This window comes from Engystomops pustulosus, chromosome 8, assembly GCF_040894005.1.
Source record: "Engystomops pustulosus chromosome 8, aEngPut4.maternal, whole genome shotgun sequence".
NCBI classification, from domain to species: Eukaryota; Metazoa; Chordata; class Amphibia; order Anura; family Leptodactylidae; genus Engystomops; species Engystomops pustulosus.
In genome coordinates, this window is record NC_092418.1 from 47,524,128 (window position 1) to 47,541,575 (window position 17,448).

The following is a 17,448-nucleotide window of genomic DNA, read 5'->3' on the forward strand; positions in this document are numbered from 1 at the left end:
CAGCATCTAGGGGGCTTGACAAAGGCACCATCAGGAGAATCTGATAGCAGGAAGGTCTCCTACAGAATATCAATCCTACACCTACAGGAAACACCAATATCTACTATCTTTGTAAACCAAATAGACTCTGCCAGAGCCACAGTCTATTAGCATTCATGTTCTCAATATAAAAGGGATAATATTTTGCACATTACAATGGCGCATCAAAAACATGCCCTTTCCTTAAAAAAATGCTTTATTATGTTAATAAATTAAAAAAAATAATATCAATAAATTCACATAATTAAATTACTGAATTATTTATCCTTCTTTTGTCCTTCTTCCTGTGTCTTTTTTTCCCATTCCTTTCTTCCTTACTCAAGCAGTTTGTGTAAATCAGTTTTCTGTCCTGTTCTCCCTGTTCTCCACTGACAGATTAGAGACAATCACCTCCACACCAGCCCCCCCCCCCCCCCTGGCATCCCCGTTCTCCTTCCATCTCTCACCATTCATTCCCCTCCAACTATTTTAATATCCCCTCCCTCCCATCATCCCCAGCAAGCCCCCACACTCTTTGTATGTGACCCTAGTATTCAACATCGGGTGTACTATTTTCCACGATCTCTGCTCTCCCTGTACGCTTCTTTACGCATGCGTCGGACAAACATGGCGCCGCTCATCCCGATTCATCCAGATTTAATGCGCATGTGCCACCCGCGTATTATGGCGCGAGCCCGTCCCCACTACCTCTATATCAACTTCGCTTCTCAGAGCCTCCTGTCAGCCGCTGGGACAAACACCGCACTCCCTGCACGGCAGGTAAGAAATGGTTCTATTAATACTCTATTGGCAACTTCATCCCGAATTGATACATGATGAATTTTTAATATATATTTTTATATTTATATACTTATTTATTTAATGAAATCCACACTAATTATTTATCTGCTAATCCTACTTTTCTATTTACTTACTGTTCTCGCTACCAATACATTGACTGTTAATACCTGATTAGTATCATCCCAGTGGATTTTACTACTCTTGTTTTTATCTACTATTGCGGTTTTATTTAGACCTAGCCTTTTATGTATATCCTGTTTTAGTCTCACATCACTTGAGAAAGCAGTTGCTAATACTCCGAAATGCATTGTTTTCCGAGACAAGTAATAAACGTTGTACCTTATTCAATCCGACGAGTCATTCCGAATCATTGTGTGCGCCACATTCGACAGTATCCCACCTATTTCTCCGTACCAAGATCCCGACCGCCCGGCAACTGTGTCCGGATATCTACTGTCTAAAGGCAGCACCTCTGACATTCCTCACCATCCTACTACTAAGCGTTAATTAGCATTGTGCTTAATACAGCACAACCTCATCTGGTGAGCCCCTCTCCAATTATCCTCTACAAACATCACCAATTCTATTCATTCAATAATACTACTCTATGAGCGCTGTCTGGTCTCCCCTTGTTTGCCTTCCTATTCTCTTAACTCTTTACAGGCAGTCCCTGAATAGCATAATATCCTTACAGAGAAGAATTATCAAGAGAAATATTCACTTCTATCTTTATCTTTATGTTCTATATGGGACTTAAACTCTGTGGCTCCCTAAAGCACAAAGAACAAAAAAAAAGGCACTGAAAAGCTGTTTAATGAAATATATTACAAAGTTTTGCTATTATTACCCAAACTATTCACATCTGCAATAAATATAAAATTGCTACAAAGGTGTCTCAAGTGCTCCATCGATCCTACATCTCGGGTTCTTGAGAAGAACAAAAAGGACATATGTCAAGTAGCCAGCCAGAAATAATAATAAACAATATTTTATTAAAGTGCAAATACAAACAGGAAACTCACATGGACAAAAAATCTAAAAACATTTAAAACACGAGAATGCCGATCAACTGCCTTTGTGACTGAACATAGCAGGTGATGCCATACAATAGTGTCAAACAACCTGCAACAGAGCCCCCCAGAACACACCAAAAGAAAAAAATCAATGCCACGTAATGCACTCTAGCTGCAACAAGAGTAACCAGATAAACTACACAGTGTAGGGGTCTAAGCAAAAGAGGACCGAGTATGTGTCAACTCCATAGGACGCCACCAGGGCAATGATGGAAAATAGCAGCCCTGACGGTATGGTAAGCAATACACAGAGTGAATGACCAGATAAAACAAGCGACCCCTGAGGAAGCCGCGATTCGCGGCGATACGCGTGGGGCATTGCCTGGGCTCCCTCCGGACCACCTCCACACACCCGGTAACACTTTGCCTCTAGTCTTGCTCATAGTCATCTGGGTCGCTTGTTTTATCTGGTCACTCAGAGTGACATTCACTCTGTGTATTTCTTACCATACCATCAGGGCTGCTATTTTCCATCATTGCCCTGGTGGCGTCCTATGGAGTTGACACATACTCGGTCCTCTTTTGCTTAGACCCCTACACTGTGTAGTTTATCTGGTTACTCTTGTTGCAGCTAGAGTGCATTACGTGGCATTGATTTTTCTCTTATGGTGTGTTCTGGGGGGCCCTGTTGCAGGTTGTTTGACACTATTGTATGGCATCACCTGCTATGTTCAGTCACGAAGGCAGTTGATCTGCATTCTAGTGTTTTAAATGTTTTTATATTTTTTGTCCATGTGAGTTTCCTGTTTGTATTTGCACTTTAATAAAATATTGTTTATTATTATTTCTGGCTACTTGACATATGTCCTTTTCGTTCTTCTCATATGTTATTTTTCATATGTGTAGCATTATACATCCCGTATTATTTTCTATAGGGGTCAGATTCCGTTGTTGTATCAACATCTCGGGTTCTTGGCTCACCCATCCCCCTCTCTTTGTCCCAGAGCCTAATCACCCCGACTCACCTGTCCACGTTCTTGTTGCTGCTCCTGCGGTCAGGTGCATGCTTCCCCATCTCCTAGTTCCTCCTTGTTGTTCCTGATGCCCTGTGTTTACTCTGCACTTTTGTGTTGTGACCCCAGTTCCATTATTGACTCCGAACCTGTGATATCTGTCCTGACCTACTGATACGTCCCCGACACTGATCCTGTGCTGCCTGTCTCGACCTCCTGCCTGTCCCCTACCACGATCTTGCCTTGCGACTCTGTACTACGCCTTGGCCGACACCGCGCACAAAGTTGTGCCTGTGGAGCGAACTAGTGGTACCACGCTGCAGCAAATCAAACGGGCTTTGCGGTGGGCTCTGGTGAAAGCCACTATGGTGAAAGCCACTTAGACACCGCTCCCAGGTGTCGGATTACATCATCATACCCGGTGATCCAGTGGGTCGACTACCCCTGGGGCCTGACAAAAGGTTAAGTTATTTTTTAACAATTTAAATGACTTTTGGTATAACCCCCAGTAATATAATTGTAAGTTAGTGTCACTTTACTACTTCTGGAACTAGTTAGTAACGAGTCTATTGTTTGTTACTCCCAGTCTTATGTATGTTCTCAAGTATGTTTACCCTGGAAATGAACTGAAATAAAAGTGTTTTCTTGCTTTTAGAAATTGATTTGCAAAATATCCTTAGAGAGGAGTCTAATAAAGGAGATACTTATTTATTTTCACCAATTCTCTCTCACTCTTATATATATATTATATGGCTCTGCACTAACAATACATAATTTCCTTGATAGAAAGTAAGACATCTAGACTTACGAAAATATTGTATGCTGTGCTACACTTTTATCTAGGACAAAAGAATATTTCTGGGGAAAAGTTCAAAGAAGAACAGTTCTGTACATTTACCAAGAATCAGGATTTGAAGAACATGTTTTCATGAAAAGATATTCCTCTGGTAACTTTAAAAAAAAATGTTCATCTCAGAAGTGGTTGATAAAAGAGTTATTGGAGCTTTACATTAAAGTTATGTTGGAAAATAGCCTTTGTAAATAGCTTTGTTAAATAGGTAAGGGCTGTGAAACAAGTGAAGGTTCTCTGGAGGCAGCTTTTATTTAAAGCATTTTGCTTGAATTATGTGCTGTAAATACACAAACGCATAGCTGGAATCAGCATGACCGAGCTGACTCACAATTATAATATTTAGAATCTCAATCCCCACGAAACCAGTTGAGAGCAAAGCTCATAAAGTACATTAATGTTGTGCAATGGATTTTTGAATAAAAGGGAAACAAAGCTTTTTCTATGTGAACATAAAGTGACAATAGTTAAGACTTAATAGTATTCTTGTTGGCACAGTTTTCAGGTAATTTGTAGAAAAGGGCAATAGGAGATTACTTAAATCACAATGTCTTATTTGCTAAAAAGAGAAGGCCCATTTTTTATTTATATCTCCTCATTAATGATTTTTATATTATTGCTAATCACTGCGGTGATATTTTTAGCTGTAATGAATGCTTCTTAAGGTGTGGTTTACTTCTCTGTTTGGATTTATAAAATGCAATTCTAGTTACAAATTTTAATTGGATCAAGGGCCAAGCAAATCTTCTTTTATTCCCGTATTCTGTAATCCATAAGGCAATTTTTAGGCAACACAGTTATATACTATAAATCAGTTGTACATTCTGTTTGGTATTATGATAAATTAAAAATCTATTAAGTGAAACTATTTTAGAAATATTTCACAGACATGATTAATTGTAAGGGTTATTACAGATAGGGAAATAATAATAGTTTTATACTAATTAAATACATTCTAGGTGTTTATAACCATTGTTTTCATAGAAGCGTAATCCTAGAAGATGGGAAGATTCAGCCAATTCTAGCCACTGCAATCACCGTTTTACAATACCTCTTGGTCCCATGGTCGTCATTTCTCTCTCCAAGATATTACTGCTGCAAAGCCCTGTTTGACTGCAAATCCCAGAATGCCCCTGACATAGGACTACATACTGCAAGCATGGCTTCTGAGATATTGCTGTTGTGCATGTGGGAGAAAAAGCAATACATGACATCACCCTGTCTAGTTGCCTGCAAACTTGCTGTAAAGGATATTTTGAGTCGGATCATGGTAATCTAATTCAGCACATTCAATAGAACAAGGGAAGCATCCGCTTGATTAAGATGTGGTGTGAACATCCTGGATCACTGTATTTACTAGTCTCTCCTGGAAAACTGACTACATCTGAAATCTCCACCAGGTCCAACCCGGTAAAAATTTCATTCTAGCAACCAAGCAAACCACTGGATATACTGGAGGCTGGAGCCTCTTAGTATATCCATCATGATGTACGCTGGTGGGGGGTGGGAATGATTACTCCTGGGCCTTATCGTGATGAACAGACCTGAGAGAACACCAAAATTACAGGTTGTGAGGCACCTGAGTAATAGTAACAACAATATCATTCATTTTGAATGATCCTTCACTCAGGTGGTCAGTAAACAGGTGGAACAGGAAGATGACATGGAATGTTGTTGTATTATAACTTGTGTAACATCTGTTGCTTTGGTTAACAATGGAGAGTTATTAATGACGACTTACAAATGGCATTTAATGTAGATGGAAACAGTAAAAGACAACATCTCCTGGGGGGGAGGGGAGACTTCATTACAATGAACAAATACCTGAATGGGCAGTACAAGGATCTCTCCAAAGAAGGGAGCAACCTCTACCATTAGAGCAAAGGCAGTTTTACCATCGCCATATACAGGAATTTGTTCCTGTAAGAGCATTGAGACTATGTAACTCAAGAGAGGCCTGGAAGCCTTTCAAAAGAGCAAAAATATCACGGGTTATGGGGAAAAAAACATTTGTTTAATTCTTGGTGGATCTGTGGATTCATGGACTTGAAGGACCAGTATCTTTTTCCAATCGTTTTCCTCATCTACTATGAAGATTAGCATTCAATTTGCCAGTCTTAATAAATCCCCCCCCCCCAATATGTTACTCCTTTATTATAGATTAATAGAGTAGGACAGAATTTTAGGTGCCTGTCCATTACATTAGAATAGGGATATGGAAAGGTAGACAAGACTGTTATCACTTTGTTGTCTCCCAGTGACAGCACGCTCAGTTTATTTTAAATAATAAAATCCTTCGGAATGCAAACCAATGACTTAACATATTGTTCAACTAAAATGTGACAGAAAATAAGTGAAAAGTGACAAATCTACTCTATTAAATTGGGAGCTATAGATTTTTTGCTAAATATATCAGTAGATGTGTCCTTTAATTTGCAATGTTCTGTGATGTTTCTTCTTTAAAAAACTGTCATCTTAGACACAATCCAAAATCTGGCATTTCAACGACATTTCACTATTTACAGCTCTCCTTTCGCTGCATGACACTGTGACAGGAATGCTGCGTGTTCATTTCTGATGTCATGTTCAAAGCGCTAGGTAGAGGACAGGACAACAGCATCTGACTTTCACTGTCCTCAAAGAAACATTTATTTAAAAGGAAATAAATGAATGTTTGGCATTTGCCATATCCTTAAACTTTAACATCTCTGAGACAACAGACAATCTTATCATTAGAAGGAATGTAAAACATGTTTACTAATTAAAAGCAGATTCATGTTTTTAATCTATTAGTCATTTATATTAGACTGTTTGTATTCTATTTTCTCTACTTGAAAAAGGTGACAGCCTTGAACCATACTCTATACTCCAAGCATGCCCAGCATGTTCTCTTGATCGGTGAGGGTCCCAGAGACATCCACCAATCACATTGTTATCCTCTACCTTGTGGAATACTTTCATCTTAATAAATACAAATAAATCGAAAAATGAAGGTAAGGAAAAGATCAATCTATTGAATGCCTTCTTCTCATCCGTCTTTACACAGTCAAATCACATGGCCGGTTGAGTAATGTGCTAAGAAGACCATTATTTATTATTTCTAATATTTAAGGAAAGAGGCTGATTCAACATATTTGTATAAAGAAAATAGGATGCTTATTTTTAAAAAGAGTTAAAAGAAATAAGACTTCTGAGTTTTAGGCAAATGCTTAGCTACAATGCAGAGACATTGAAACTGTCCTTTCTACAGTTGGGTTTCTGTATCTTTTGGAATAGATATACTTGTTATCCCGAATCATGTGGTTACGCTTTCTGACAATGTCATGCTTAATGTTAAAGGGGCTGCCTTACAAGATAGCTAAGAGGCAATGTTTTCCCAGAACACTAAGGCAATGTATTTGCCAGAACACTAAGTGTAGCAACAATGGCTGTAGTTTGCACATGTCCAGAGAGGAAGCCTTTAATGGCAAAGTCTCCTTAAAGGAGTCTTCTTACATCCCCAATGATAAACATATATTTTAGGAGTATTTTAACATTTTTGTTTTTCATTTTTCATGTCCCCATCTTCAATAAATTCATTAAAAATTTTGCTCTGGTCTCTAGACTTTATAACTTGCTAATTCTGTAGGGGCCTTCTTGATCTTATTTCATCACAGATAATACATGAACAATATAATAGAAGATAACCCTGAATGAAAATTGTTGATCTATTCCCTTTAACTATTTTTGTCAGAAAAAAAAAATATATTTATATATATATATATATATATATATATATATATATATATATATATATCCAAAAAAAAATGAGACTGCACTCCAAGGTAAAATGTGAAAAACACGGATGGGAGCTTTATTAGCTCAAGTGCAACGTTTCAGACCCTGTTTAGGATCCTGAACAGGGTCTGAAACGTTGCACTTGGGCTAATAAAGCTCCCATCCGTATTTTTCACATTTTACCTTGGAGTGCAGTCTCATTTTTTTTCTTGGATATATTCGTCTGGTGTGTCAAGACCAGGATATTGGGGCTTGCACCCACAAAGTTACTTGGCAATCTTGGTGCTGCTGGACTTTTCAAATGTTGTATATGTATATATATATATATATATATATATATATATATATATATATATATATATATATATATATATATATATATATAGATGGAAAAGTGCCAAACATGTGGTGATACAGACATTTGGCACTATTTTCCATTACGGCGTTCACTGCCAGGAATAATCTTATTTATATTTTGATAGACCAGACATTTTGGGACGTAATACCTAACATGTTTATGATTTTAAATGTTTATTTTTATACTACTGTATTGCAGTACATAGTAATTCTATTGTTAATCTCTAATAGCCTGCCATCAGTATCCATGCCAGCTCTACGAGTCACTATGAGACTATAGGCTGCCATGGCAACCAATCAGCGCCTTACAACATCAACAGGGGGTGCTGATCCGCCATCCTGGATTGCGGTGCTCATTGGCAGCACTATTAGGTGCAATAGTTCAACCGGGACACTTAACAACAGTAGTTAAAGGCGGGTGTTAGCTGTGATATACAGCTGACACACGCTGTGTATAAAGAGAACTCAACCAGTGAGCTCTCTCCATATGCACCACAATGTTATAGTTTGTTGTGGTGCGAGAAGGGGTTAAAATGGGAAAACTGTAGCTGAAAGATTTGGGGGTTTTGATAAACCTATTTGTAGAGACTAGAGCCAGGCAGCTGCTGCCAAGTCATAGTTATAGAATGTTTTAAAAGTAGCATATTTGCTTAGGATACCTTTGGTATTTCCATGGCAACAATTAAAGATAAACTACACTCTAAAACATACTGGTAGGTTTATTAGATTGTGAGCCGCATAGGGGACAAGGACTGATTTGGCAGGCTCTGTGCAGCGCTGCAGAATCTGTGTGCGCTATATTAATAATGAATTATTATTTCATTAAATGCCTGGCCATTGTTTTAAATGTGAACTCTCAAAGCACTTAAAGGTTCTTCTGGCCCTAATGATTACCAAACTGGTTTTACTGGTAATATTCTATTATCAGTAGAGGTCTGAATACAGACCTTGCACAATCAGCTGTTTATACTCCCCCTAAACCTACAAATTGGATGGATTTGAAAGCAGATAACTGTATAAATGTAGACCTATCATCTACTCCACTACTGTTTCAGATGCAGAGTAACATTTACATTCACATGCTCTTCTAGCCCTAAGCCATATTCAGTAGATTTTTAAATATCTATACATATTGTATATCCTGAGACTTGTCAAGTAGCTCTAAGATCATGTTGCTTTCATGGCCCAGCATGGTGATGTCATCTAGGAAATCAACTTTGAATTGAGATGTGAATTGGTTGTATCAAGTTATGGAGGGGAAGAGCTCAATGCAGAAGTTAAGCTCTCCCCACCGCAGAATGCCCCCTTTGCTGTGTTTTGATGCCCTTACATTCAGGGACATTACTAACCTGATCTCCCGAAGTCTGGTAAATGATGCTAATCACAGTAGAGGGCATTCTTTGAAGTGGGGATAACTTGATTTCAGTACTAAATTCTCTGCCTCCTAGACTTTATACAACCAATTTAAATCTCACTTCAAGGATGATTTTCTGGATGATGTCACCACTTGGGCCATGGAAGAAACATGTTCTGGCGTAAAGCCACTTGACAACATACTAATAGTACTTTATCATGTCAAGTTCTGCTGATAGGCTCTCTTTAAAATAAAATCTCACACTCCAAATCTAACACACCAACTCGTATCCAATTTCCGCTCGGTCATAAGTCATTCTAACCTATCCTTCAACAGTGCAGGTTGTACAAGGAAAGTAGATGACAGATTCAGATTGTTATCTTACATGATGTATCTTGCAGGTATCTTATCTCAACACATCTTGCATACATGGAAGTAAAAATTATCTTTTAAAGATCATTTGAAAGCTATGAATACCAAAAATAAGTGTAAAACACAAGCTAAAAATATGATCTCTACAGAACCAGAAATGTAAGGGCAGGGGCTTAAATCCTAGTCTTTAAGGACAACACATTAGAAGTTCCTTACGGCATGTCTTCATAATGTTGTTACATGCCATATAATATAATTATCTAATAAGACAGATGAATAATATGTAGGACACTGTACAGTGACTAAGTGTCCTAAATACAAACTGAAGTATCACCGAACCAAGAATTTAGCACTTTCTTAGCAATTCTATCTGCAGAAATAATGAAAAAGTGTCTTCAAAATGAATTTTGCTGCAGGCATTACCTTGACATCGACCCAAATACTTGACTTCAATTTTCTCCTGTTTCTGGCATGATGCCTCTTTGATTTGACATGGATTATCGTAAGATTTCCCATCGGAAGCACAAACTGGATTGAAACTGATGTGGGAGCAGTCGATGTTACACACACACCTAGAAAATCAGAAAAGTAAAGTAGTTTAAAACACAAGCTGCGGGAATGAAAATAATAAAAGTTTGGGCAAACTTTGGCTTATTCTTATCGATCAGACAAAAACATGTACAGCATTCCCTTGCTTTTATTTTTCTTATTATTGAGTATGAACATTTTGTATTCTTCTTGATTCAAATATTGTTGTTACCAGGAAACCGAGTGACTGCAATATCAAAATACAGGGGACAGTCAGCTGGCTACCAATATGAAAAGATAAACCTTTTTTGTGGTGGAAATATTATGTTCCATTCTCATTACAGTTTTTAAGCTTGTTTAGTGTGGTAGCGGAACATGATGTGCCCTAAGGGAAGTTAGCTTTAGCAACAGGAATTTAGCTCTAGCAAGAAGAATTTGTTTGCACAAAGCCGATTGGCTGTATTCACAGATTCTGAAGATCACGATGAGACTACCTGCTGTAAGCAGGGCAAAGAGAGCTGCGTCACAGAATTTTCTACAGATGTGTATACAGTTACTGAAGATGCCATCGGACAATGTTTGGATTCTCAGACCCTTTTAATTCCCTAATTCTATTATAATTTTCTAAATAAATAGGTTATTGATATATTTTATTGATATGTTCTCATTTTTAACATTCCTTTAAATACAGATTTGATATGGTGCATTTTACAGTCGGGACTTTAATTTTTTATATATACAATTCTGTGGAACTTTACATTTCAAGTGTCACACTCATCTGAAGTAGAAGTACTGAAATGTATTGCATGAAGGATCATGGTATCCCATGGTATCTTGGGGCAGTAAAACATTTAAAATAAAGATTTAAAAAATGAACCTCAAAAGTCACCCCTCTTCTCCCTACATATTAATACATTACATAATAAAATTAAATTCTAAAAAAAGACACACCAAAAAATCACACTAATCTTTAACAACCTTGGCTAAGAAGATATACTTGTGCTGTGAAGGGCATAAAAAATAAAAACTATTCCAAAATTGTCATGTAAGTGCTTCCTACCTTTCAAAGAGTTGTAATGAAAGGTATCAAAAAAGGTCAAATGTACTCCAGTATGGTACCAATTAAAACCTCATCTTATCCTACAGTAAACAAGCCTGATGAACGTTCTTTTGTTTGAGGAATTCTGTTCTTCTACAGCAAAAGGTTTATATATTTTTAGCCTTATGCTATTTTATCCTACGAATGAAGTCATTTGTACATACAATACAAAAAACAAGTCCTTATATGCCAGTCAGACAAAAAAATAAAAAAAAGTCATGAGCTCTGGAATTCGAACATAAAAATTTTTAAAAAAGGGTTCTGTCCCGAAGGCCAAAATAGGTCTCATCTTTAAGGTGCAATTAACAATTGCACATTAACCCCTTCTACCACTATGACATACTTGTTGTGGTGTTATCAGTGATGCATAGAGAAACCTGACAGGCTGAGCTCTCTCCATACATGGCAGTCTCAGCTCTATTACAAAGCTTACAACTGCCTCTAAGTGCTGCAGTCTAACTCGATCACAGCACCTAGTAGCACTGCCGGTGGGTTCAACCATAGTGGATTGGTGCATCCTGGTATGTCACCAGAGTGAGCTGATTGGTTGCCATGACAGCTTACAGTCTCATAGAAAATTGTAGGCCTGTCATGATTGTAGACCTGATCTGTAATAGCCTACCGACTGAATAAAGGGGTCTCATTTGGAGTGCAGAGTGAAAGTTATAAAACAGTGGCCACAAAAAATGTCATAAATGCATTTTTTTTTGTCAATTTCACTGCACATGGAATTCTTTACAGCTTTCCAGTACAGTACTTAGAATATTACAAGTTGCCACAAAAAGTACAATTTGTCTATTGCCCCCACACATCTTTGTAAATTGAAAAATTAAAAAAGTTATGGTTTTTGGATTGAGGGGAGCAAAAAAACAGAAACAAAAAAAAATAAAAAAGAGCCTGTAGGTGTTAAACGCAAACAAGCAAAACATTCTTGATGGTTCCTGATCCCATACAAGATGATGCTTTGCTATCAGCTCCACCTCACCATTTCATAATAGTCAGTAAGGCATACTTCTTTTGTCTTCCGAAGTAAATGTTGAAATCGGCCAAAATGACAATGCATGTTGAGAAAAGTGTAGAAGTACCGTGTTAGCCAGGAAAAATAAAAAAATCTTCTATGATGTTAAATACTTTTGTGTAAAAACTACAAAAGTGCTTAAGGAATGATACCTTTACCAGCTAACTAGAAAAATGATATTTGTTGCAATCCTAAGCTTTCATGGCAGATAGGCCCCTTCATCAGGCCCCTTTTTTTGTATCCATGGCTGATGGAGAGGCTTGTGTGCCCTGAAAGCTTAAGATTGCAACAAATATAATTTTCTGGTTAGCCAATAAAGGTATCATTCCTTAAGCACTTTTGTAGTTTTTACACAAAAGTATTTAACAAAGAAGATTTTTTTTAAGTGTTTATGATGTAGAGCTCATAGGGTACATTTTCCAACATCATCACCCTGTCTTAACTTCATGCAATTGCTGTTATTCATATAGGGTCTATGCCCAACATTCAAAATACAAACTGCATACATTGCTTAAAAAGATTTATGCCTGATAAGGCTAATATATTTTCTCTTAAAATCCAGGACACAATGGCTGTGTAATCCTGAAATTAAAATGATCATGACCTCATGATTCCAGCTACAAACCATTTTAGCTCATGAGTCCAGTTGTATATATGAATTAAACAAATGTTCTAACCACAAAACTGACAAACTCCTTTCAGTGTCCTCTCTCCCTGCCTGCTAATAAAAAAAAACAAACACACTGCTCAGTTTAGCCTAGGTAGAGAAAGAACACACTTAGCTTGTTAATACAACTGGACTCAAGAACTACTCATAAGAACTGCATTATCAAATCTTAGAAATGAAATAATACTTGTCAGTAGTAGTTTGTGTTGTGAAATATGGTGACAGATTCTCTTTAAACTTGCAGTTTCACCTTAACCTCTGTTATTATCTGATCACCTCAAGTCCAGCTGCTTAGCTAGCTTTCATCAAAGGGGAAAGCAGCTACAGAGGACAGATATTATAGCTTTTCACATAGAGGCACATGAAGTGTTCTAATATCTTAACCCCCACCTTGTAGATCCTAAAAAAATGCAGCAAATTAAAAATATATGGTATCCGTATTTCTTTGTAATTTATAGTGGGGTGATAAACATTTGGGAGGCACGCCCAGTTTGATTTTACCTGTTGCAATTCAATTTTAATTCTTTTTGGTTTGCCTTCTCTCAAGCCTCAGGTTATTGGAATAAATATCCTATCTGTGCCTATGTACAATGAATCATCTTGTTAGGCGAGCCATCCTGTCACATAAGAGCCCATGGGCAATCTAGCTGAACATGTCAATTCCCTTTAGCGTTTGTCACTTGAAGTATGGTCTTTTGCACTTGACCACTTCTGTGCGGGAAAATTAAAGAAACATATCTTGAACAGATTGGATTTAAGAGATTGCTTTTTCCACTGCATGCTTGGTGGATCTCAGCAAAATGTCTTGGTCCCAGAACACATTAAATGATTCAGAATTGTATCTTAACATTTTAATGTACACACAGCATGACACGAGATATAAACCTGTTATCTACACCCAACATGGCTTATAGTTGAGCAGGCAAGAGTTATGTTAACCTAATGAAACATTACAATGACCCAAACTTGGTATTCTGGATATTATTCAATATTTAAATTGTAGTTAAAATTAAAATATAGTTCTATATTCTAAATAAAATGGGTGATCTATCAAAAGTTTTTGAGAGACACTGCTCTTAGCAACCAATCAGAGCTCAGCTTTAATTTTACCATAAAAAATTATAGAATGAAAGCTGAGCTATGATAAAGGGTGCTGATCAATACTTAGGACTATTTTTCCTTTGCATATACATCCTATCCACATGAATGGGATCTGTTTTGTGGATATTATGCTCAGCAGTCACATACATATCTGAAGAGTATTGTGCATCATCCAGGTGCCGTGGAGGTGAGCAGAATAACACCTGGGGGTTAAATCTTATATTTGGTGATACTATCAGATCCCCTGCCATTATCCTGTTTTTGTTCTTCCTTAGTTACACTCCATTTATTTATCTCAATAGGCACTTTTCTGCAGTTTTTAGATGCTGTCAGTTGTAGTGTTAGTTTAAGACTACCTTTACTCTACATTGTCATTTGTGCTAAGATAGGTCATTGTATGAATCATGCACTGCCTGGAAATTAAAGAATAAAGAACCTGTGTTTGCCCGAATGGAGTTGCCTAATCTAGACAACCACTGTTTGTACTAGTCTCTACACCCCTTTTTTAAGAACTTAATTTTCTCATGAAGCCAATACAAAATATCACACAATGGTTAAAGGACATCTTACATCAGGTATTGTGATGATAGACCCCCTATACCTCACCAATTTCCACCTTGTGCACTTTATAAAAAAATTTTATTACTTGATAGAGTATTGTCTATGTTAAAAAATATAAACCTATATTCTATTTGCTAATGAGCCCGAGGCACTCAGGCTTATGTCACCTAAACGCCTCACATGGAGACTTTCCATGAGAGCCGGAGCTGCGTGAATAAATTAATTGTAGCGGGGTCCGCCCCAATATCATTCAGACTGCTGGTGATGTCAACTATAGAACAAGTTACCAACACGATCTAACAGATAGTACCAGTCGCGTGAATGCACGCGATCTGGTATACATCCATCAGTGCCGCAGTGAATGGATACGCGGCATACAATTCATTGAGCCGCGATCCTCTCACACAACAGCCGGCGGCTCAGGCACAGCTCCACGCTGGGAACTAAGACAGTGATGCTGATGCTCATTCTTTCTATGAACTGTTACTTTGAAGTTTGTCATAACGCAGTCCGTCCCCTTTAGGAATCCCACAATGAAGTATTAGTCGGATTCCTTCTTATGATACAGGAGGGATATATCTATTAGGATATTAGGGTATATTTCATGCCGAGTTGTCATTATATAACTAATGTGGCCAAGATAAAAGTGTGGCAAAACAAATAATGACACACTAGGTTGTTTCATTTTTAAATGTGAAAACAAATTCAAGATTTTAGAGATCCAATAAGTTATATTTTAGCACACTGACAACTTTGTTCTTTCCCCATACCTCCCCCCTTCCCCTTCTTGATACCAGTAATAAGTGGACATATTTCTGTCAGAGATCTGGGTTCGGTTCACGCCTCCCCCATTGGTAATACCTGCTATCGGTGCTGGCACCAATCGCAAATGTTATCCTTTAAATGGCAGATCCCCATGCATGCTGCCATTTTTTTGAGGATCGTCGCTCCCCATAACAAGATCACTGCCAAATGGTGGCATTCATCACTATTTATGAACAATCAGGCACTTCATAAAAATATTAACTTGCAAAGAAGGGACACTGAAAAAGTGTTTTTTTGGATACCTCGGCCTGGCATCTGTAATTGGGTTGCATGGTTGTGCTTGCAAACTTAAAGGAAACCTACCACTTGAAGTGGCAGGTTTCAGATGGAAATACCGAGCACCAGCTCAGTGTGAGCTGGTGCCGGAGCTTATTTTTGTTAGTGTTTTAAACTGCTGTATTGCGGTTTAAAACACTTTTTAAACTTTATAGCCGAAGCTGCTTCGGCGCAGGGAGGTACGCGCTCGGCGCTTACCATGCGAGCGGCTCTCCTTCACTTCCTATGTAGCCGCGCGCATGGTAAGCGCCGAGCGCGTACCTCCCTGCGCCGAAGCAGCTTCGGCTATAAAGTTTAAAAAGTGTTTTAAACCGCAATACAGCGGTTTAAAACACTAACAAAAATAAGCTCCGGCACCAGCACACCCTGAGCTGGTGCTCGGTATTTCCATCTGAAACCTGCCACTTCAAGTGGTAGGTTTCCTTTAAGCAAAGGTAATGGTGGACATATATGTGTTACTTTAAATACTAAAAAAATACTGTACTGTTAATTACAAAGCAAACAGGAGCTTTACCAGGCAAAACATCTATTTGCTTCTTTCAGTTGATATAAAGTTGATATAAAAATCCTTATCCTTTTAATTTACTAGGCATGCAAGTATTGGAAGGCTGTTGCCATGTTTATCTATTACACATGATCAAACACAGAATTTATTTGTCTTTTTAAATAATAATTAACCACTCAATATAAGGAGGGATGACAGTGCTGTCTGATAGCAAGTAAAAATAACATAAGCTGCTGCAAGCTATCTAGACCCATACAGATTGGAGACAGCCTGGCCTACATAAACAGGTGTAGAATAGGAATAGATTCATGCTTGTTTGAAAACATAAGGATAAAGACAGTGAAGAAAAGAAAAATAACTTAATTTTGTATTGAGTAGATTCACATTTATATCTTTTCTCAATTTAAATAAACAAAGAGATGCTTCTGTGAGAATCGCGCAAATGAAAAGAGAAATCTGCAGTCCGTACCATCCAAGATAATTACCATAGCAGCTCCACTTCCACCACACATAATAGACTTTACAACTAGAGACAATTAGTAAATTATTCATGGACTAATTACTCGATAACCATCATTAATATTTGCATGTAGAAGTTTATATGTCAATAAAACTGGAGATTGCACAGCTTCACTGTCTACTTTATACCCAAACATTATATTTCGGGCGTGGAACACTACAATAATACAGACACCATCTTACTTAGAAGAGAATTAATGAGGTAGTTTGTTAGGAAGCAGCAAAGAGATTAGAAGGATTTGTAAAAAGTTTCAAAAAATTCACTATAGCAAATGTAAGTGAAAGTGGAAGACTATCACCATCAGCACCACTTGGTGAAAAATAAAATATACGGGGGCGTGGCTTAGCTGCCGAACTGAATGGACGCTTGAATACGGAGCTCCGCTGATCCCAGCATAAAGCGACTATAAAAATTCTATCAGGCACGCGATCAACCTACTTTTCCGGTACATATCGATGTCCCAACCACCTATGACGAGGAACCGGGCCAAAAGAAAGCTGCAGAAGCAGTGTAAGCTCGAGTTTTTCTTTGACAAAGAGCGCGGCAAAGATGGCTGCGACTCCCCGTCGCACGCGGCCTCACCGCAGTCAGGCAGCTTACTCACCTCTTCACCGGCATCTCAAGGGAGCATCGGCACTAGCGGTGGCGCCACTCCGGAGCGATCCGACCCGGGAGAGACTCCCCTGCCTCAACGGAAGGAGCCACAGAGCCCCTTGGAGATTAGAGTTAGTGGGCGCCCGCCATCTTCAGAGTCCAGAAGCCCCGCGAAACAACGCCAGAAGACCCAACATGT

At 38.1% G+C, this 17,448-nt stretch overlaps 1 protein-coding gene across 2 annotated transcripts in view; it reads right to left on the bottom strand.

Annotated features, from left to right (window-relative positions):
* The window catches only part of TMEFF2 (transmembrane protein with EGF like and two follistatin like domains 2), a 337,792-nt gene that overhangs the window by 86,278 nt on the left and 234,066 nt on the right, over positions 1–17,448 (bottom strand). For both annotated transcript variants that reach the window (XM_072120853.1, XM_072120854.1), the window contains exon 6: positions 9,979–10,127. In XM_072120853.1, coding sequence (XP_071976954.1) covers positions 9,979–10,127 — 149 coding nt within the window. The remainder of the gene's footprint in view (positions 1–9,978; positions 10,128–17,448) is intronic.